This window comes from Haemaphysalis longicornis, unplaced genomic scaffold (genome assembly GCF_048455015.1).
Source record: "Haemaphysalis longicornis isolate Haplotype H1 unplaced genomic scaffold, Haemaphysalis longicornis Haplotype H1 scaffold_9, whole genome shotgun sequence".
Taxonomy (NCBI): Eukaryota; Metazoa; Arthropoda; class Arachnida; order Ixodida; family Ixodidae; genus Haemaphysalis; species Haemaphysalis longicornis.
Window position 1 is genome coordinate 55,178,113 of NW_027526460.1, and position 23,974 is coordinate 55,202,086.

Consider the following 23,974-nt stretch of genomic DNA (forward strand, 5'->3'; position numbering starts at 1 on the left):
CGGCCGACTGACCAGTTCCCATTGGCAGCGACGGGTGTACGCATCCATCCGTGCATACACTTTTACAATTCAACGAGTAGTGATGCTCACTCATTTTCACGTCAAGAAAGATAGCTTAGGAGCCCCATAACAGTCGTCGTCGTCGTCGTCGTCGTCGTCGTTGTTGTTGTTGTTGTTGCTGCTGTTGCTGTTGTTGCTGCTGCTGCTGCTGCTCCTGTTGTTGTTGTTGTTGTTGTTGCCAACAACAGCTTTTCTCCCAGATTCTCCCGCTCATGGCACTGGAGCCCTACCTGAAGTGCATGACACTGTCGGAGATCCACTGCCTCATCACCAGCGGCTTAGCGTCGGTGTCTTCGCTCAATATGCCCTATTACGCTACAAAGCACCGAGTGGTATGTGGATGTTGAAGACCAACATTTATATAGCCACCGGCTGTGACCAGGGCGATCTTTAATAGAAAGCCTTTGTTCGCTCGGTGGGTCCAAAACCCCGCGTATTCGATGGACGACAGACAAAAAGATGACGACGCAAGTACAATACGTGTAAAGTAAGTGAGTTTAAAAGAAAATGGGATAAATTGGGGTCTGGATGAAAACTGAACCCAGAGCTTCCGTAATGCGAAACGATCACGCCTTCCTGACACCAACACCGCTGGATGACTCTAGCGGTCCAAAGTAGATACGATGTGGCCTCCGACTTTAGCAGGAGGAGAAAACTTAATTCAACAATGAAATCGAGCTGGTTAGTGGGTGGGGTTTTCAGTCCAGGATTCCGTTGGTGCGTCCTGCTGCTGTTTTCGCCCTTTCAGCGAACTAAAGCTGCTTGCTTAGGTCCGAGCTGGCAAGTCCACTCCCCAACTGCTCGTATGTAGAATTAGGAATTTGTGTAAGGTCTGGGTTTAAATGGTACGCCCAAACCATATGGTAGAGTGTAGCTGGAATGTCGTAGTGCCAGAATAAGTGTTTGCATATTTCGGGGTGAATGGCATAGACGTGCGGGGTGTGGATGAAAACTTTTAATGTGCAGATCAGAAGGTGCATGCTCGCCGCCGGTGGAAGTACTCCTCAATCCAACATTCACTGCGCACTAGCTGCCAGACGTGCCCTGGACACCAGGCTATTCTGGCCCCAAGGTTCGGGCTGGCCAGCACGCTTTCCCATTGCTCTGGGGTAGAGGGTAGAGCGTAAGGATAGGGGGTAGAGGGTAAGGATAGGGGTATGGCTGGCGGGAAGCTTCCTTCCTAGGCCATATGGTATAATGTGCAAGGTGTAGGAAACGTGTTTGTTTGGAGTTGTTCAAGCGTGACCTCTTGTATTTTTTGTTAACTTTTCAGCCGGCGGTAAGAAGGTGAGTTGTGTGAACATATCGTGTTTGGTGATGTCGCTGTATGTGATGAGTGAGTGTCTGACCCTCTGGGCGTCCTCTTACGGTGTCTGGCGAGGAAGATCTCTGGCGGGAGCGGGAGCCGCTGCATTGCCGCGAAGAAATGAGTTAGAGGCACGTAAAGTCATTGTACGGCTCCGCCTCAAGAGATGGTGCACAGGCATTTCGAACTGTATTTACTTACTTTTTACGAACTTTACTACCCCGCAGAACGGTACGCAGGCTCTGCCATAACTATGGAACCAAAATGCTATCGTTACTAGTCTAGACCGTGCACTTAGTGACTGCTGCTTGTTTGGCACTAACATTCCCTGATAGTAACAAAATTCTATGAATTATTGAACATAATAACTATAGCACTTTTCCCACTCCAAATCACGATTAAGAAGTTTTTGCAAATCCCCATGCTGGCTTGTATATGCTCACATTAAAATACGTTATTCTAAAATTATCGCTCAAATATTTGATTTTTTCAACAACCCCACCGACTCTATCAGAGGATTTTCAGCTGCTGGGTATAAAAGCAACAAGAGCAGATGTACGTCTAAGGTAACTAAGTTATACTCGCCCTTCGGGTGCATCTAGTTGGTTTTCTTGCTTAGTTAATTAGTTGTCTAAGTGTGATATGTGTGTGTTGAATACGTATATGTCATGCTACGCTCTCAGCCGATCCACATTGTCACGTGTAGTTTTTTACTAGGTTATGCATGGCCATTCAGCAAAAGCACTGAGTATACCTAGTTTGTACTGGAACAAGTACCTGGTTAGTTTACTGTTAGTAAGTGCCCCAACCTTTTCTTAAGAGTCCACATCCAGTCCTCCCCCTTCGTTCTCAGGCTCACCGAAAGATAACAACGAGGCGTGCACACACCGTTACCTTCTTTGAGCTTTGTAGCTCAAAGTCAAAATGCAAGGAGCTGTAGAGAGATAGATTAGCTCACCGAGAACACAAATATACCACTCTTAAGAGTAGCTTTCCAAAAATAAGATAGCAAATAGCAAAAAACGTGAAGGCCGGTGCCGCCGCCACTGGTTATAGCGCGCAACTTGCACCAGAAGTGGCTAACGTCTAGCGTGCGCGACGTGTTTCCTGGCTGCCACTGGATGGCGTAACTCGTCCACAGTTGGGGCAGCGGTACCGCTCTTCGAGGTAGCGCGCGGGTCCTCAAGAGGACAATGTTTTTTTCTTCAACAAAGGGGCAGTACTGATGACGGGTCCCTTGAAGGGACATTTTGCTTAGTGGCTCGTAGCTGCAAAGAACGTGGGAGTTCGAGAAAGCACGGCTGATTTCACCGAAACTGACGAAACCACCCATGGCCGTAGCGTTGTATTCGGTAGCTTCTACACCGCTACACATCACTGCTGCCTCGCTTGTTTCCGGTTTATCGTGACGCAAACAGTGGCTGCAGTCGCTGTTGGCGTCACGTTTGATCATCGTTTGATTAGCGATTTCTCAGCAAAAATACATATTTCGCAACGCTAAAATGGCTTGGGGAAAGTAAGACTTTCGTTTGAAATCAACTTGCTGGTTGCCTTCAGCGTTATAAGAAGAATTCGAAGCCGGACCGTGCATGACTTTGTGGAGCACCACAACCATTACAGTCTTGGAAGCTTCAACGCCGCTAAGAAACGCTCCACATTACGAGTCTACGACCACAGCGATATCGGGATTTTTATTTCGCTCCTCGTATAATTGTGTGATGGGAAACGAATTGACATTATACTGCTCCAAATGGAGCCATTGGTTTATACGAACCTGACTAGGGCATTTTAAAAAGTAGCGGCATCGTACGACACTTGAGAATTTTTTCTAACACTGCGACAGGCGCACGGGTGAGTAGGTCCACCTGCCGACGCCTTCATAAAGCCCGAACGGCGGAACTTTTGAATTTGCGAAGTGAAGGTACTGTTTTACATTGTACATATGAAGCGTGTCTTGGCCAGGGGTTTATTCAGAATTTTGATTTTGGGGTTGTCGAAGTCCTCCTTAATGGGGGGAGGGGGGGGGGTCCATAAATCCCTGGACAGAGTGCTCGTGGTTGTGGAATATTTCTTTTTTTTTTTTTGGGGGGGGGGGGGGGGAGGTGTCCAAATCCTTCTGGGGTGGTGTTGGGAGGGTGTGTATAAATCCCTGGTCTTGGCGAACAACCGAAAACCATGGTAATAACCATATTTATTTATTTATTTAAAATGTCCTTCACGCCCCTTTACATGCCATATAGTAAGGGGGTTAAATGGTCAAGTGTTACAGATAAATTAACTAAGGCGTTACAAAGCACAGCAGCCCAATTGCCACGCCAAAAACAAAGGGCACAGAGTCATGGATACGAAATGTACATAGGCACGATCTGTCCAATCTTCTATCACTGGTGGCACGGCCCGTTACTGTTAACATTATTGCTACAACAGGAAACCTTTGTGTATTTAAATACTAGTGATCTTACAACCAAAAATTCACGTTGAGTGTATTTTTTTACGAAAATTCACTTTAAGACATAGTTAAAAACAGCGTCGAACAGAGGCTAGTTTAAGAGCACAACAAGAGGGAGAAGATTTAAAAAATGGTGGTGCCCACGTATAAGTAGGAACCGACGTAACGCGAGGCTTTCGTCGTGGCCTACTTGGGTTGAGCTTGCGTGTGGCATTTGCTTTTCGAGTGTTATTTTGCTTGGCGGAGTTCCGTATTTTGCAGAACAGTGAACTGTGGCGAGTGAGTGCTTCGAGAAATACGAGGCGTAACGAGAAAAAGTTCAACGTCTTAATTTCCCTGGCAAAGGCGCCGCCAGCTCCAAGCACAAAAACGTGATACCCACATAAACAGCGCACCTTCCGGAAGGGAATGGTGTCCTTCAGTCAGGTTGCTCGCAGCGAAAGTAAAACATTTCATCGCGTATTTCGATTTAGGTGTGCGAATCGAGTATATACAAGTCGGTATATAAGCTTACAAAGACGGTTTCAGAGTAACGATTTTGGATATTGCTTTAATTTCGGATTTAACCTAGGTATTATAGCCTATGGCATTAATAACAACGTACAAAATGTTAATGGTGTTTAGTCCATCACCACCCTCTTTGCTACCGAAAAACAGCTGCAAAAAGCACCAATAAGGGTGTTGGCTCTGTAACAAAAACGATTTAACCACCATTCAACGCCTTCCCATAGCCCATTTCACACCTTTTTTCTACAGATTATGTTGTAAAAAGTTTAGCGTGTACACTCCACTGAATCAAATAGCAAGAACCGCTTAACAAATCCAAGGGGTGTATCTCATCCATGACAGAATCTTCCATGGCAGAATCCGTCATCTCATCATCATCATCATTTATTGTACACTTAAGGGACCCTTGCGGGGTGACATAAGGGTAGGGCAAGCACAAAATTCCACAATGGGTGATGGTCGATCGGGCAGGCATAAGCGTGAGCCATGTTAATAATGAAATGGCAGCGAAGGAACGGTAACAATTAAAACAAACGAACAATAACTTACTAACAATAAAAACTCGTTCGCATTTCTTTGTTTCCCTGCTTCCTACGAGCCGAGGCGCCCTCCGTTTGTTGGTTGGGCGACACCTCGGAGTAAGTCGAAGCCTGTGAAAAGACTCCTACGATTCATACCAATTGTTTTCCCTACGAGACTCAAGTTCATTCACGGCACGTGTCCTTAAAACGGATTGATCATCATGTTCCGCATCCCCTAAGCAACCAGCGGAGAGATCCCTTCTAACGTTTGATCGTAGAATATACTGAATGCTTGATTCCAAACCAAGTTTTGTACATATTACGTACGCACAAAATGTATCATTTATCCGGGCCATGGCTTTGATCATACGCGCGCTGGGGAAGCGGGTGGGGCGGTCCTCATCCTTGATTCCGCTGTGAAGGTTGTGGTCCTGCTCTCTACGACATGCCAACAAACGGGGCACACTGCGGTTGTGTACGAGCAAACTCTTTACTCACATCGTCCACCTCGTTGTCGCCCGTCCGGGCACGGGCACGGGCACGGGCGCGCACGCACGCACACGCACACGCACACGCACACACACACCAAAACTCCCTGCAGTCCAGAACCCGAGTCCCCGCGCGCGTGCCAGTATATTCCAGGCACTATATCCGCACGGCATCACCCCCCACCGCCCGCCGAGTCCACCAGCGCCATCCCTCGGGCGCCAACGTCTCCAAGCCTTGCGGCCCGGTGGCCGCACGGCAGGCGAGGAGGGCGAGGGAAGGGAGCTCGCGGCGAGGGTCTACGAGCAGCACCCTCTAGTCCAGAAGGTATCGTGCCAAGGCACTTCCCACAAGGTTGAGCTTCGAAAGCTGCGAGCGTGGATGTGTTCTGGTGGCGAGGCCTGATGTTCTGTAGGTGGTATTCGTTGAAAAGTTAAGCTGTCAAACGCCGGCGTGCGTCGTCTGCTCCGTTTCAACCCGATTCTCAACGGTGGTGTCAACAGATATTTTATTAATCGCACTCATATTGGACTCGATGCAATACTTTTGCGTTCGTTGAGTTAGAGTTTGTTAACGTGCAACACAGTCATGTGTTTAGCACGGACAAGTACCGCCATCCCGCGGAGCCCGACGTAACGAGTGACGGCGTACTCACACGGTTGCCTGCATGCGCGCCTCGCCAGTGAATACAAGCAATAAGATAGCGCGATGTTCGCTTGTTTTCAAGGAAATATTTCTTTTTCGTACATGCATGCGTGTGGACGTGCAGGCATGGACAAATGAAATGCGAACGAGAAAAAAGGAATCGGAACATAAATAGCGTAATTTCTTTTCATTCAAGTAAAATTGTGGCATGGCCTCATAACTGTAAGAAAGTTTTGGAAATGTGACTTTCCGAAAATATCACAACCGCGCAATTGTGTGGTTTCCACGAACCCATAGCCTTCGGTTTTGCCTGTTCCGGTTCAGATTTTCATGTCCGTTTTTCATTTGTTCGGGACTGTACACTTCAACGCGTAGTAGTCGTTGTAGTATACATGTATGCAATCCGTGTGTGTATGTGTGCGTGTGCGTGCGCGCGCGCGAGCGTGCAAGAGTCGTTTGAGACGCCTGTGAAGCGGGACTAGTGAACGCCACTGTTCCTCGTAGGAGCGAAGCATTATTCATCCCCTCGTCCACCCCCCCCCCCCCCCCCCCAGCTACGTGATTCCTTTGCTACAGAAAACACATGCGGTGCGTCCAGGGCAGTCTTGGGCAGTAACTAGTTACTAGTAACGCGTTACCGGTAACTACGTAGTTACTTTTTAAATGCAGAGCATTTCTTTAACTCACGATGTCACCCGGCGTTGTCGGCGTTGGCGTGCCTCGGCGTCCGCAACAGCCGTTCCAGGTGCGCCCTCTCCCCCACTCCTCCTCTCCCGCATCACGCTACCCTCCTCGCTCTCAACAACAGGTCCGCACCCCTCCCCCTACACTATATAAAAAAATAATACTTACCGGCGCCTGGTTTCGATCCCACGACCCTGCGGGCGGAACGCAAGGTACCTGGTGCTCTACCCACTGCGCCACAAAGCCGACACGTAATGGAAGACTACGAACGCGCCTTATATCCTTGACTCATTCAAACTACGTCAAGAAGCCGCTGATACAACGCATTCACTACCTGTGGGCGGAACGCGAGGTACATGGTGCTCTTCCCACTGCGCCACAAAACCGACACAGAATGAAAGGCTACGAACGCGCCTTATATCCTTCACTCATTCAAACTACGTCAAGAAGCTGCTGATACAACGCATTCACTACCACCAACTCCCCAAACACTAAACGTTAACGCAATACACCCACCCCCTATGCGACGCATTTACTCGAGTCCCCCTCGCGGGGAGATGGGCCCTTTTTCAGTAACTTGTAACTGTAACTAGTTACTTTTAAGTTAGAGGAACTTGTAACTGTAACACTTACTTTTTTGTGGAGTAACTGTAACGAGAAATATCGTTACAGTTACTTGATTTCTATAAGAAATTATCCAACAGCAACACTCATTAACGACCGATGTACAGTTTGCGCGTTTCACTTTTTCGGCCTTTCTTCAGCAGAACCTTCGTCTACTTCATCTATTCCAACTCACTCCCTTCTCATGGGTGTCAAGCATCTGTGCTAGAAATGTTTAGGCGTGGTGTCCCACGCGGTCTAATTAGGGATCGAAGTTTCAAGGTCTAAGCTGCAGTATTTCCGCAGCAGCGCGACATCGCTCTCACACACGCCATAAATAACGCTGCGACACGTGCCTAAGCGCACGTGGATGCACGTTGATGCGCCACAACCCATAGTCCGACGCGCGGCTGCAGCATTTTCGCCACATCTGGAGTGCAGTAAAAGTGTTTGACACAAAGGCGAACAGGAAAACAAACACCCACAAACGCCGCACAACGCACTGAAACCTTTTCACTTTCGCGAAAGCCTGGAAAACTCCGGTCAGGGCGTCGCTTTCTCATTAGCGACGTGCAGCCCAGTTTGCAAGGTCATAAAATGCCGCGGTGAGTCTGTCGGCGGCCTCACGCTCGTCCAGCCCTGTGCGCACTGTAGAATGTTCGATACACAAGTCGCAGTTGCTTGCGACCATTGTTCGCTTTAGAGACCCCTGGCCGTATTTGGGACCACGCGTTTGGGACCCCTGGTCTAGAGGCTTCATCGAGCTGTACCAAGTGCTCGAACGAGGTCGAGGAAGTGATAAATTTCATGCCCCTCCACACATACGATGACCCCAACGATGGTGGCCCCCGAGTGCCCTCACACCAGCCAACATCTTGGCCGGCAGACGTCTGACCACACTGCCACTGTACGAAGAAATGTTCTAGGAAAGCCTCGCGACTTCGTTTCGAGGGCGGTGGCCGAAACAAAAACAGTAGCTACATCTGCTTTTGAATGTTGGGTGCAAGGAATACTTGGGCGAGCTTCGTTCAGCCTACGCCTCAAAGCAAACGAAGGGAAGGTGTTCCTGGGATCGGCGACGTGGAAGGCTGGGATTGTGAGAGCAGTTTTTTCCGGTCAAGACGGCAAAATCCGCCTTTGTGGGGAGGGGGGGGGGAGGAGTAAGGGGAGGGAGAAAACAGTAAAGCGTTCATTTCAGTTTCTATTCCATTTGGAAATATCTTGTCTCATTCCGGGGATGAGGGTTGCTGGGGGTTGGGGCGGGAGAACGACTTCGAGGGCCCACGGACAAACGTCGCTTTGGCAATGACTCAAATTGGTCTCCGTCTCCGACCACAAGTACGAAATAAAAAGATAACAAAGCGCTTTTTTTAGTATCTTTCAATAACACCTCAAAAACCGATGTACTCCCACGTCCGTTTCCCCTTTTCTCCAGGGGCCTTCCGTAGATCCGCCACCTCCGCCCTCTTTTTCCCATTCTCTCTCACTACGCGAGACGGTCAAGCGACTGCATTGAAAGATGTTTCGGCTGTGTTGTCCTCCAGCTCGATATAGTATAAGTTTGGCCTCTCTGATTCCAACTTTGAAAAACAACTAATTCTATGCTACAATGATGTTTGCAAATAAATTTCTTGTAGTGAGAGTGCAGCAACTAAAAAATAAAGTTCTTTGTGATAGATAGCAAAACTTCCGTAATAAAAAAAATGAGACGTACGCAACGATTGTTGGTTTGGGCATGCGAGTGCATCATTTTAGGTTCCCCTCGTGTAGGCACGGGCACGGGCACGAGCCCGTGCCCGTGTAATTTTTACTACCTGCATGCCTTCGTACGTTTCTATTAAATAAGCCAAATCTTTTTAGCTATTACTTAGTTTTATACAGTAACGGAAAAGTAGCGACGTTACTTTTTTGCAGTAACTGTAACTTTAACTAGTTACTTTTGGAAAATTCGTAATTGTAACTGTAACAGAGTTACTTTATTGGGTTAGGTAACTGTAACTGTAACACTGTTACTTTTTTTCGGTAACGTGCCCATGACTGGTCCAGGGGGCTATTTTTCTCGTGAAGCTCATACGGCTTCTAAGATCTGATGGCCCTTTTAGGGGCGAAGCACCTTAAGGCCGAGGCTTGGCTGTCCGGCATCCGGCGTCCGTGCTCACTTCACAGCACCGTGTAAATCGAAACATCTGTGAACAAAAGGCTCACAAAATGTTAACAAGAACAAAATAAAAGGTTCTAAAAGGGTGAGAGAGAGAGAGAGAGAGAGAGAGAGAGAGAGAGAGAGAGAGAGAGAGAGAGAGAGAGAGAGAGAGAGAGAGAGAGCTCCTGGAGAGCGTGCTACGCATACGCCAGGAGCATTGGATTGGACTGGATTGGATTGGATTGAATAGAATTGGGTTGGATTGGATTGGATTGAATTGGATAGAAATCGATTGGATTGAACGGGAGTGGATTGGATTGGATAGGGTTAAATTGAATTGGATTGGATTCGATTGCATTTGAAATCGTTTTAGCAGCAGTAAGCACTCACGGCCCGATTTACGGTAAGAATGATCCCCAGTGCTTCGCCCACTCGTGATTCACTTCGTGGAGAAGCGTGAATTTTTTTTCAACCTTTCTCGCTCCGCTAACGCAAATACGTGCACATTGCCGGCCAACTGTGCACTTGTCTGATCGACATAAATCCCTCGCGGCGACACTGCAGGGAGTGATGGATATACTTATCAGCGCAACTGTGATGAGCGTTCCCGGAACACTGCTGCTCGCCAAGGTCGTCTACCCGGAAGTGCAGGATCTGAAGCCCAAGGGCACCTACACAATAACAAGGTGCGTGGGAAATCGACAGGTGGCGGAAGTCGTTTCCGGGGCTGTGGCTTTCGTTTACTGACTGGCTTACCTCCAATGAAAACGCTTTGGTGATATGAAGCAGAGCTAGAAGGTAAACAACATACACCTATTTTATTCCACTATGGCTCTGTCCCGCTTGTCTTTACCGTATTTATACGAGTATAACTACCCATCGTATTTACTCGCGTAATGAACGCACTTTTTTTCTCGTAAAACCGAAGCAAAGTTGGGGGTGCGTTTATTATGCGGGGTAATTTTCCGTACACTTTTCAGGAGCGACGAAAGAAGGCCACCACGAAACAAAATATTGCATTAGATAACCTACCTCTCCCGGTAAATATACGCGTACACAATTGGCAAACACACAGCGTTTTTATTGAACTACACTCGCATTCGTTTGTCAAGGCTTCACTTCGTCAATTCTGAAATGTCCACCGGCAGCACGGTTTCCAAGCTCAACTGCGTACTCCACAACCTTTTAACTTAAAACTGGCCGTGTAACTGACATTTCGGCCCATCGCCGACTGGAAAGTGAAAGACGAGCGGAAAAGCAAGAAGTAACAACGCTATCACGAAAAAAATAGGGCTAGACACTCAACTGAGCCAACTGAGCGTAGTTGTGGTTGGCTGTCCCACGACACCACGCCGAAGTGTTTGTTCGTTTCTACTTCTAGAAATAGCTCCAGGGGCGGTATTCTCGTGTTTTGTCCGTTTTGCGTCCGTTTCAAAAGTGTCCGTTTTGAGCAAGCCCTTATAGGCCAAAAATGAACATTCGTACGTGACGCTATGCAAGCACGGCGGAGCCATGAGCCGCGGCTTTTCGAAGCCACTCTGGGCAGAGGATTTGGAGCAGACGATTTTTCGTCGCATTGTTGTTGGTTCGCTGGCGGAACAATAACACATAAAAGATAGTTTAAAATAGGTTTAGTCGTTTAAAATGTGTTTACAAGAACAGTTGCGCAAAAGTCAACCCAAAGCCCGCCTACAACTGGATGTACGTCACAATAAAATGGACGCAAAACGGACGTTTTCAAAACGGACAATTACGAGAATAGCGCCCCAGGTTGCATGCGCGATCATCATCAGCGGGAGCGAGTGAAGTGGGAAAGCTACAGTACGGCCATTCGTGGGACTGCAGCGTTGAATAGTTGGGGTGCGTTACGCGAGGAAAAAAAGAAACCTAATTTTGACGACTAAATTTGGAGGCGCGTTCATTATGCGGGTGCGTTCATTGCGCGAGTAAATACGGTACTTGTCTTTTGTTGCTGCTGTTGTTGTTTTCGTTTCTTGTAGTAGTTGTTGTTCGCGTTGTTGTTGTTGTGGCCGGTGTAGTCGCTGTTCTAGTTGTTATTGGCACTGCCGTTGTTGTTGTCGGAGTCGTTGCAGTAGTTTTGATTATTGTTCTCGTTTTTGTTATCGTTATGATTCTCGCTGTTCTTGTAGTTGTTCACATGCGTACTACTTTAAGTTGTCAGGGCGTCCAATAATTGTTGCGGAAAGTGAAAGTATCGTGTTACCAAGCTCGTAGCAGGTCAGGTGAAACAGTACTAGCCAATTCCAACCGCTTCTTGAATATTTTTGTTTTGTATTTTTGCATAATTTTAACACGAAAGTGTTTTATGACGATTTCACTAACATCACATCCGTCACGGAAGTGACGCCAGTACAACGAAGCAAGCGGCTTGTAAAGGGTGCACCCCTGCACACGGGGTCTTCTTGCGGAGAAGCCACATTTAGTACTAAAGAGTACGTTATGCTTAGGGTTGTTCGTTTTCGGGTTCTATATTTTAACACGAAAGTGTTTTATGCCGGGATACACCAAGACTTCACTGACATCATATCCGTCACAGAAATGACGCCAGTCGAAGCGACCGAAGCGACCCGCCAGCAGGACGTCGCTCGCCAAGCACACCTAAAAGACAGCCGCGGACCCGCAAATCATGCTCATTTCGCTGCAGATTTCGCTGCACATTTCACTTTCATGTTTTGCCCATTCATATGAGAGAGGAATCAACGAGTTTTTTTCGCAATCAACGCACATGCTTCCCTGCACCATCGCCATCACCATTACGGCGGGGAAGGGGGGCTGCGGCGCGGTCTCACCATAGGTGATCAAGCGGAGCAGTGAGCGATATCGAATATCCCTCTCTTCATTTACGCAGTGTACACATATCATTCCGTTGCGGATTGTCTCCGTAAAGTCCGGGATTCCCCTGGTTAACTTCTGCATGCGTTAGCCTGTAACTTCTACAGACGACGACAAAAAGGACGACAATTAACGCAAACTGTGTGTCGTCATGTCAGCGCTGTTTGTCGTTGTTGTCCTCTGTGGTCCCCTGAGCAGAAGTTGAAGGTTGAGCCGTAAAGAAGTTAACTACGCATAAACTAGCTCAGATCCTGCCCGTTCCCCCTGTGTTGAGCTGAGGCCGCTCGGCTTAATTCTGCCGTTCGTTCCCCCGCAGAAGCGAGGGGTCGCTGCTGATCGCGTGCACCAAGTCCGTCTCCAAGTCCACCGTGACGGTGGCCAACATATTCCTCGTCCTCCTCAACTGCCTCGGCCTCATCGCCCTCACCGACGCCTTCGTGGTGTGGATCTTCGACAACCTCCGCATCCGCGATTTTACACTCGTGGTGCGTAAACGACTGTTGCTTTGTTCAGACGGCGAGCCTGGCAGCATTCAGGCGTCAACTCCAGACGCAAATGGCCTTGACACTCGCATTTCTGTTTCCTATGTACTATGACCAGGTTCTGCAGTCCTCACACATATCTAACATCACATTTCCATTGCAGTCTGTGTACTCGTCTATATCTTCAATGTGGGCGTTCATGTCCCCTACCAATAGTACCTCCCCGGATCGTTTCAAATCCTCGATGTCTTTTTTTAAACATGCCACCAGTTTTTTTTATTTCGTTCTTTACTCTCCCTACCCGTTCACAGGTACGACACTCCTAAAGACACCTCCCTACCCCGAACCGTCCCTTTCACCGAACATGCTCTTTGGAGACTTCTTTCACTCTTCTCCAATGAGTCCCCAGAAGTATAAGCATACCCAGTCATCCGCCGTTTCTCCATCCATCCGTCTTATTGCAACCTTACCATATATACATACTCTCCGATTACCGGAGGTTCTTCCAGGTCCCGTAGGTGCGTCTCGGTCACGGCGTATACCCGGATGTCTTCCTCTTCTAGCTGCTTACGAATCTCCATCCATTTCTCACTTTTCCTGCAGCCCTGCGTGTTTATTAAGCACGCTATCTTCAGTTGTCCCCCTCTTTTCTTTACACCCCATCGTCGTCCCTTTTGTCTGCCTGCACCCATCTGTACCGACCCAGCTATATATCCCTTTGCTCCTTGTTTACGCCAGCTTCGCAAAGGCCTGTGGACCCCCTAAAGGAGCCATCGCGCTCGTGCCGCGTGTCGTCGCCCGATGGCTGCTCCCACCTCCCCGCTGTGAACTCCGTCACGCTGGAACGCCCTTTTCCGGCCCACCCATCTGACGTCACTATTGATTTCTACGACAGCGAAACTTGCCCAGCTCCCGTATGTCTCGGTTTACCACTACAACTTCCCTTTCATCAAGCACCCCTCTCCCAATGATTTCGGGTACTGCGCGACGACCTGCACCATGGAGGAAAAAAAAGCTCCATGACCTTGCACGTTTGGGCACAGCGTCCGGAGCTTCCTCCTCCCCTTGTCTAGCTGCTTTCGCATTCCAGCGCCCCTCCCCTGAGAGAAAGGGATGATGATGCTTAGCGGCTTCTTCTTTGTAACGGGGGGGCGTGCCACAGTGGCCTTAGTCGTAACGCCACTGTACAATCACCTCGCCAAAAAAATACAAACAAAATAAATAAAAACAAAAAAGAAAATACCTTTATGAAATTTGTGTGCCAATCTGACTTCTTTGTTCGCATGTCTTCCCAGATTATTCTCTGCTCTTTTCCCACCATAACCTTCTTTTACTAGCCACTACTGTACAATTCGCTAAGACGACACACATGGTTGCCGACGCGCTGAAAAGTGTAGCGGTCAATTTCTTCGCTTAGCAACACTGGAAACGGCCACAGACATGGCCGATGCACCACGGACATAGCGCGACTTGGGCCACTGTGCCCGCACGCCGAAGAAAAAAAAACACCGGCGTGCATCGTCTGCTCCGTTTCAACCCGATTCTCAATGGTGACGTCAACAGAAATGTTATTAATCGCAGTCACATTGGACTCGAGGCAATACTTTGCGTTCGGTGAGGTAGAGTTTGCAACGTGCAACGCAGTTATGTGTTTAGTACAGACAAGTACCGCCATCCCGTGGAGCCCGACGTAACTAGTGACGGCGCACTCACACGGTTGCCTGCATGCGCGCCTCGCCAGTGCATACCTCCTATACCTCATGTCTTAAATCGCTCATCTGATTCCCGTTCCTTCGCCCTGCATCCCCTTGTATAAAGAGTATCTGGTTGATTCATCTTGTAACAATGGCAAGAGGAGAGCGTATACCTCTTTTCACAGCGAAGCTGTCTTGCGCTATATGTTCTGACCGAAATTCCGTGCATCTATATCGGGTCGCGTCTACGAAGAATCACACGCTCTCGCTCGAGAACTGGTGTTATATGCTCTGTAGCTCTCAATATAATGCAGATATATTGTGAAAAATCCCACCGAAATTAGCCTCTAAGACGACTCTTTCATTACGTGGAGTTTCATTTACTTCTCTGATCAGTTCACGGAGAAATTGAAAACATTAAAAAATTCCTGTCTGATATCAGTACATGGCCGTCTGCAGAGGGAGTACAGTCGAACCGCGTTATAACGAAGTATTATCGGTACAGCAAATTAGTTCGCTATATCCGATATTCACTTTAACAATTCAGTAAAGGTGAAAATCGGCTTTAACAAATAAAAAATCTGGCTCGCGCAAAAATACTTGATACAAAAAAGCATTTTTAAGGCTTCGAATCCACTATAAATAAGGTAACCGTTGTCTTTCTCCTTGTTGCATTTCAACCTGAAATTACAACAGAACGAAGTTCACTTGACAAAACGGGCCTGCGTGCTTATTTATTTGATGAAGGATATGATCGTCGTCTGTTGGCTACTCACAGCACTGAGTAGGATGAAGCTTTCCACAGTGTCTACAAACAAAAGGTTCTTCATAGCACTGCACTTTCGGACGACGGTGTTAATTTTAATGCAGCTTTTCAGACTGTGAAGGAAAGTTTGACATCCACCTAAATGCAGCCATACCGCTACAAAGGAAAGATCCACCTAAATGCAGCCATACGGCTACAAAGGAAAGCTGTATAGCTTTCCTTTGTAGCGGTATGGCTGCATTTAGGTGGATGTCAAACTTTCCTTCACAGAAACTTACTCCACCTTGGGGATTTCCCCTAAATCTGGTCGATTAGCTTTTCGGACTCCTGGTCAAATATTTCTTCGCTATATACGATATCGCGCCCGGCTATCATGGTTTGAATTTCGTTATAAAAGAATAAGTACCATTGTAATAAAGCGTGACCAACCAAAGTTTTATTTAGTTCGCTATAGCCAGTAATTCGTTATATTCGTGTTTGTTATAACGATGTTCAACTGTATAGTTACATGAAACGGTTGTAACTCTTATTTTATCAAAACTACCTTGACACAAATGATAATTAATTTAGAATTCTTTCTAAGGAATTTATGTGTATTATGGCCTTTTTTCAATCAATGCAGGAAGCCAGCATCCATAACTCAATATACACCAATACAGCTTTGCTGGTCTCCGATCTACACGTGGCTCTAAATATTTCTTGTACCAGGTCATGTGATACATGCTCCTCTCTGTCCACCCCAGAAACTCGCGTCGCTGTTTTTGTTCCCCTTCTGCTACATGATTGGTGTTCCTCTCGACCACTGCACCACTGTCGCGCAAGTCGTTGCTGTGAAGCTGATCGGAGACGAGGCAGCGGCCTTCGTCAAGCTGGACCAGACTTGGGAGCGCCTGGAGGTGAGCCGGCGAACGGTTCTAACAGAACTGTCCCAGGATACGCTTGAAATAGCGTACAGCTAGACGCACACTTCAAGAAGTGGATAAGAAACTTTCTCCGCAATTCCATCTGATCAACTCAATGAGAATTGTGGATGAGTATTGTACATCTCTTCACCGTATGATTCGCTTAGGCTACTTCAACCCATCATCGTCTTTCGCTTGACCTAGGTCCTTCCTCCTTAATGCATGGGGATGTAGGCAATGGTAGGAGATGCACTAAAGGAGTCAGATTGTATGAGCAACCCGGCAACCGCAAGTTCGTCAATTTCGTTAATTCCATATCTTCCAGATGGGGGTGACTGCTTCACTACCCGCTCTCTTCTAGAGTTTATGTTTTGTGCCTTGTTTAAGAGCAACATCTTGTTGTCTCCTGTCTCTTGTATATATATATGTATATATATATATATATATATATATATATATATATATATATATATATATATATATATATATATATATATATATATATATATATATATATATATATATATATATATATATATATATATATATATATATAATGGGATCAGAAAAAACTACCAAATAGAGCGTAAAAATATCAGGAGTGAAAAGGTGAGCACACGTGACAAACAATAACAACAAAGTTTACTACTTATGTTTCGGAAAGGGAACCAGCCTTCATCATAGTAGAGTTCATAGTACACTACAGAGTACAAGTTCGTACTCTATTGCGATGAAGGCAAGTCCACTTGCCGAAACGTAAGTATTCAACTTTATTGTTAGTTTTCAACGTGTGCCTGATTTCTCGCTCATCGTCATATGTTTCAATAAGGTTTGCCTGAAGACACGTTCACCGCAGAGCGCTGTTCTTTAATTGTCCCTATACACCACTCCAGGGGCGTTCTCAGGTGCTCGCCGCGTACGCTGTCGCTGGCTTCTCCAACATGGGCAGCGTCAGCGTCGTCGTCGGAGGCCTTCGGAGCCTGTGCAAAGACCGAGCTCACGAGCTATACTACCTCGTCCTGCAGGCTTTACTCACCAGCTCCGCAGTGGCCGCTCTCAGTGCTTGCGCTGCAGGTACGCGACGCACCGTGCACACCTGTAACGACCATTCGTGGCCGTGAATTACTACGTAAAAAAACTGTGGTTGATTCCTCTGTCTTAGGAATCGGGAAATCACGACAGTGAAATGTGCAGCGAAATCTGCAGCTGAGCATGACTTGCGGGTCGGCGGCTGTCTTGTGGGTGTGCTTGGCGAGAGACGTCCTGCTGGCCGGTCACTTCGGCAAGGTTCCCTGGCGTCATTTCCGTGACAAATATGACGTCATTTAAATCTTTATGATCCCGGCATAAAACGCTTTCATGTTAAAATATAAAACCCGAAAACGAACAACCGTAAGCATAACGTACTCTGGTTCTAAAGGTTGCTTCCCCGCAAAAAGACTGTGTGTGCAGGGGTGCACCCTTTCCAGGCCGCTTGCTTCGTTGTACTGGCGTCACTTCCGGGATGGATATGACGTCAGCGAAATCTCAGTGTATTCGGAAATAAAACACTTCCGTGTTAAAAACTTACCATCCCTACCTAGAGAGAGCTGAAAGAAGCGCGAAAGCTTAGCGCACGTCCAGCCTTCGCTGAAAGTGCGTAAGATATATCGCCAAACCTTCGAAGACCCGAATCGGAAACGAAGAACGAACCCATGCGACGATGTCTCGCGCACTAAGCAAATGAGTGTACGAACGGTTTAAGTGTATGCCCATACGTGGTTTATGAGGGCTTCATAATCGATGCGTGTATTGTCTTATCCAGAACCGTTCCTTTTACGCGATTTTCTGGTAACCGACACAATGGAAGCCTGGTTTCACGCATGCGCCGCGTGTCCAGGTATCTTATAGAAGCCCTTTGGTCGACCAACTGGTCTATGGGGAAATGCATTAGTTTTTTTACTGGTCGCCATCGGTTCCACTAAGAAAGCTTTCGCTTTAAAAATGAATAAATGCATACCGAAGCCGTTGTTCTCATCCAAGCTGAGCCGAAATGGTTCGGTTGTATGATCTATCTGCAAAACATGTGCTGTCAATAGAGCCGACGAGCAAGCAGCCAATAATGAATCACGATGTGCAAACACCTTAGCCGCTTGACTATTTGATTGAACTGTGTATATATATATATATATATATATATATATATATATATATATATATATATATATATATATATATATATATATATATATATATATATATATATATATATATATTGAGAGGCAATGCCAGGAGACTTGGCGGACGACGTTTATTCAGCGAGCGGTACCCTGGCCAGGACAGGATCAATCACGATGGCGATGATGGTGCGTCCCAGAAAGACGTCGTCGTCGCTGCACACAATGCAGCGACGACGACGAAACACGAAGGCGGTATTGGCCAGTCATGATACTGAGCTATGGCCTGATGACAGAACATTTAAGATTCGCGCTTACAATATACATATATACAGTCAAACCCGGCTATAACGAACCCCGATAGAGCGAATTATGCTATATATCGAACAAAAATAATTCAGTTACGGAAATACATGGGAAACATATGCCTTATAACGAAGTTCACATCCGATATATCGAACTCTGGGCGCCTAGAATGGTCGCCGAAATGCATGATCTCGAGCGGCGATTGAGGTGTGGATTGGCCGCGACCACGGAGCAAGAGCCGCGACTGAGACATTGCGCCTCGCACGGTGCGACGTGACGCCCAATATTTTCCGTAACTGTTTCCGATGCGCGGGACTCGCGACGCAACCCGCCCAGTCAGCGAGTCCGGACCAAGACAGCAGCATCGGTGAACGGTGGCGAGAGCTCGCCAACGTTCCCGGTGATGTCGCAAGTGAAATACGTCCGCGACGCTTATAATAAAGCGCTTTCGGCAGTCGATGTGCTGCGCCAATGCTTCTTAGATTTTTGAAGACGCGGACTTGAACTGGTGCAAACAATGTTTCGTGTGGAGAATGCTATGCTAGTTGAAGCCGTCAAAACGGAAGTGAAAACAAAAATCACCGTTTTTTTTTTTTGCAACGGGGGCAGTTAAGGCGGAAAGTAGCTTTATTACTTCCAATAAATGGATTATTTTGGTATGGTAATGGCTACTGTACTGTGTTCGTTTCTGCATACGCGGATGGCGGAGTTGGGGAGGGGGCGGGGGGCTCTCGCGGATTGCGAACTCGTAACAATAAGCTCGTTATAGGCGGGTTCGGCTATATCGAACTATTGGATATATCGAACTAATCGCGGTGCATATTGCGGTTCGCTATAAACGGGTTTGACTATATATATATATATATATATATATATATATATATATATATATATATATATATATATATATATATATATATATATATATATATATATATATATATATATATATATATATATATATATATATATATATATATATATATATATATCGGGTCTCTCGACTTGTCAATTCTTGGATCTTGGTTCTGCCGGCACTTATTCCCTTAAAACAGGGAAGGCTACTTCCCTTTTTGTCCATAAAAACTGGTCCTTATACCCTTTATCCCCTGCCTAATAATATAGCTTACACCGTGGCCTATACCTAGCCCGGACATTTTATTTTAAGAAATGTTTATCTAATTTACTTTAAGTTCCTTCTAGTTGCATGTTTTGAACCTTGTAATTCCTTTCTTGGTACCCACAAAAAGAAATTGCCGTAATCGAATGCGGTTAAACCAAGTTTGTCGAGCGATAGCTTGGCTTTTGCGCGCACAGAACACAGACCGTGCTTGGCGCAGTCGGAGCGGTAGGAGAGAGAGAGAGAGAGAGAGAGAGAGAGAGAGAGAGAGAGAGAGAGAGAGACTTTAGTGCAAGTCGCAGTTAGGAGGGGGTGGTGACCGCTAGTGCCCGCTTGCCGGTTACCAAGACAGCCCTTCCGTCAGACTTTTCTGCATCTGCGGGGTGGAGCTACCCATCGCCGCCTCTCATTGCTCAGTCGTACGGATTTATGGGAAGGCATCTTTGGCAGAGCTCTAGGAGGGAACGCGCAGTCAACTTTGATACATCCAGCGCCTCCTTGCATCACTTTCTGACGCGTGCCATCAGAAAATGCCATCACTCTTTCCTCCTATCCCCCTATCCACACCCCTCCCATTGGAAATAAAGAGCGATTAGACGCCTTCTTACACCGTGTCGACTTCACTGCGCAACCATACGAGGCGCTGGCTTGACCTTGGCTGCAGCCTAAAGGTCACGTGGACGCTACGTGGACACGGCGTTTTCTGAGTAACTAAAGTTTGTAGCTGAGTTTGCAGCTAGAATAATAGAGCATTTGCTACAAAAATTACGGCGCATTTAGCTTCTGTGGGACGCGGCACGCGTGTTTTGTCCTCTGAGCAAAAACGCAAATGAGGTAATTGAACCAAATCCATGGGCACATTTTAAACGCATGCATTTTAAAGCGAGTTTAATTTTTCTTTCTTTTTATTAATGGCAACCCATTAAAATAATCTTGCTTTTTTTTTTCTTTTTCAGGTGTACTCGTGGTTTAATCTCGAACAACGGACTCAATAAATTTGAAACTTCCACGAACTCAATACCAGCAGCCATGCCCCTATTGCACGAAGATAATTTTTTTACGGTGTTATTGCGTTTTAGTAGTGAAACAAACAATAAAACAAGTTAACGAAAGTCTTTTCCTTACAACATCTCGCTTTCGTAGCGATTGTATTTGACGAGTTCAAAGTGAATAACGGTGCGTATAGCATGCCGGTATCGGTGAAGACGGGCTGACTGCAAATTCATATCTTCCGGTGTTTGCAGACCAACCAAGATTCCAGCCACTGATATGCCTCCATTCAACGACTGCATGGAAACAAAACTATAGGATAATGTTCCTGCCACAAAATACTGTTCGAATAAGCATAAACTCTTAACGACGCGCATATATGTTGATTATCAGCATCGTTGGATGATGTCTAAAAATATTGTGTTACAGATGTCGCGAATTCATTCCCATAATGGCGGAGTCTGTTTTTGTGATGGAGGTGGTAAGAGGAAATTCCCGTGCGCACTAGATTTCAACGAGAATTAAAGGTTCCAAGCTCGCTTCATAGCCTAGCTACATAAAGTTTAGGCGTAAGCATAAAGCTGCATAAAGCTTAGGCGTAAGCATAAAGCTGCATAAAGCTTAGGCGAGGCTCGTTTCAAACTTTTGTTCAAATATTCGTTGACACTGCGATATTGTCTACGTGTTTCATCTAATTAAGTGCAAGTAAAATGTGCATAAATTTATGTGAATGCACTGGCTATAGTTTTCAGTCCACGTTATACAACTGAGAGGGAATTCAAGAAGAAGAACGAAAAGTAAAAAAAAAACGCGGAACAGGTCATTTTTTTTAGTAGGATACTTAGTATTTGCTACAAAACCGGACCATCTAAGCAAGCAGAAACAGTAACGACAGCCAAGCGACTTGTGTGGGGACCAAACATAACTGTCACTCGCCCTTCTAGCTTGTCAACCCGGACGTACATTACAGCAGGCCTTATGTACTATGATATTGCAGCTGATTTTAAAGGGGTCATCACAATGGCGAGTAACCATGCTTGGGAGCAAGCGCTGGGCCTGCTCTGCACTTTCTGGTAAAACTTGGAGCGCGATTCAACAAGGACGACAGAAAGAGTCGCGACAAACACGAGCGCTTGTGCTTGTCGTCTTTCTGTTTGTCGTCTTTCTAACTTGCCCAATAGTGTGTTCTACTGCTCTGCACTCTTCCGGTTAGCGCCCGGCTTGTGAACTTGATCGTTTTGTTCGGTACTGAACTCCGACATGGTCTCTGAGAGACTCAATAACGCTGCTACCGTCCTTGAAGGGCACCGTCGTCTTGTCAACGAAGCGTGGGCATACCTTTAAGTGTCACCTCCATCGTTGTAACTTTGCTGCGTCGAATATATCACACGCCAGCGCGGTGAATGCACATTTGCTGACAACAGAACATTAGTCGTCGCACACGTGTAGTAGTGCAAGCTCAGATTACTTCCTATGCAACGCCGTACATTGTTTTAATGCTCCCTCAGTCTGCCATGAAGAAAGAGTACCCTGTTTGCCATCCCTTCCTTAAACTAGCTCGAAGTCACTGGCTGTGAAGTACGAATGCATAAACTATGTGTGGAAGTTCCCAAAACAGGTCTCTCGAATTCGCTTTAGGCAGTCTATGTACAGAAATTATCTGGCACCCAGACAGAGGCATGCCGCAATGCTCAGTCTTATCTCCTACAATGATGTAATACAGCAGAGGGCACGTCGGGTTACAGTGAGGAAACATAACTGGAGGTAAAACATGATTTAGCCGAGCGCAAAGGTCATCTGCATGAGCTCAACGCGCTAGCCGTCCGAATCAGAATTCAGAAATATAAGAACAGATTATAAAGCAAAGTTAAGGTAACCAAGCTACAGTTCGAAATCAGTTCGAAATCAATTTCATGTGACTTAAAGAAATAGTAAGAAGGTCAAATCAGCTTAAAACGACCGCACTACTTTCGAAGATGGCAACCAAGTCCCACATAGGTACATTACAGGTGCATTCGTGATATAGTACTTTGCTAACCATGTGCTCGGTGTTATACGACGAAAGTACCCTTACAAATGTACCCCATAGAATACAGACGTCAGTAGCACGAAAGGCAGTGTAAGGAAGAAAATAATTTAATTATTCGACAGCTAATAACTGAGTAAACGCAAAACCTTGGGCCGAATCCTCAAGTAACGTCCGTTTCAATGGTAAATGCTTCCGGTTGCAGAGCCTCTGATATGCACAGAAACCTGGCTTATTTTGCGCCACACATTGTCGTTTGCCTTCAGCCAGTCAGGGGCTTGCTGTAAATGGGCATTCAAACGAAACGAACAAAACTCGGCACATTGCCCCTGGTTCCCCTTTTCGAACACCGCACAGGGCGCGGGCGGCCGCCTGTTTGTTATTCTTTCTGGTAGGTAGCGGCACGCTCGCTAGATGCTTCGCACCACTCACGTCAGATGGCAACAGCGTCGGCTTCTCCGCCTTGTTCCCGCGGTAGATGCGCATGGTGACTGCGAAGTCAGTAAAGTTGGCGGCGTTCGGGACGCACCGCAGCAGCAGTTGGCTTGCACTTGTGCCGATATTCGCGCGGAACGCCAAGAGTGCGACGCTGTGGAGTACACGTCCCGGGACGACAGCATGCGACCGGAGCCTGCAGCGTCCCAGTGAGGGAACGGCGCCTTCGGTCGCAGAGGAAAATCGTCGCACGGTGAGGCGTACTCGTGGTTTGCTGTTTTGACACATGATCGCTAGTCGGCCTCGCTCCGCTCGCACCGGCGCAGCGGAGAAAACCGTCTCGCGTGTGGCCTCCATTTACGAAATGCTTTCACCTGTGCTCTGTCCGATCTGCGCTGCAACAAAGCGCTGCACGAAGCGTTCGAGTCTGCTGGCCCGCTCGCCGCCCCTCCGCCGGAGAATAACCTAAGCCTACACGTTCTTCCGCAAGACAAATCGTGCTCCTGGCTCGCGAACGTGCGTCCGCTTTCCTTTTCGAGTTCCTTGCCTATCCAATGTGAAAAGAAGTCCCGAAGTTCGCGCACACATACAGCTATAAAAACCACTGGTCTGTCTTTATTAGTATAAGATGGTTTGCATGTTATTTAGGGCCGCGTTTTGTTGCAATGCAAACCGTACCTGTTAGCATCGTAGTTCGATTGTTATAACCTTCAAGAGTTTCTTTCGCAAACCCGTATTGGGCGGGTTTTTCCTCTGGGTTCGCATGGGATGTCCGGCGGCTTTTGGGATTTCCGGTATTGCTGGGTATGCTGTCATCACTGCCGATTGCTGCACAAGAGAGCT

The 23,974-nt window shown here is 46.9% G+C and overlaps 1 protein-coding gene across 1 annotated transcript in view; it reads left to right on the forward strand.

The window, feature by feature from the left end:
• Positions 1–20,753, forward strand: part of LOC144153203 (putative transporter YutK) — a 43,470-nt gene extending 22,717 nt beyond the window's left edge. Inside the window, exons 6-11 of the mRNA XM_077684857.1 lie at positions 261–392; positions 9,966–10,087; positions 12,571–12,739; positions 15,940–16,092; positions 16,992–17,172; positions 20,637–20,753. Coding sequence (XP_077540983.1) covers positions 261–392; positions 9,966–10,087; positions 12,571–12,739; positions 15,940–16,092; positions 16,992–17,172; positions 20,637–20,653 — 774 coding nt within the window. The 3' untranslated portion in view covers positions 20,654–20,753. The remainder of the gene's footprint in view (positions 1–260; positions 393–9,965; positions 10,088–12,570; positions 12,740–15,939; positions 16,093–16,991; positions 17,173–20,636) is intronic.
• Positions 20,754–23,974: the final 3,221 nt, after the last annotated feature.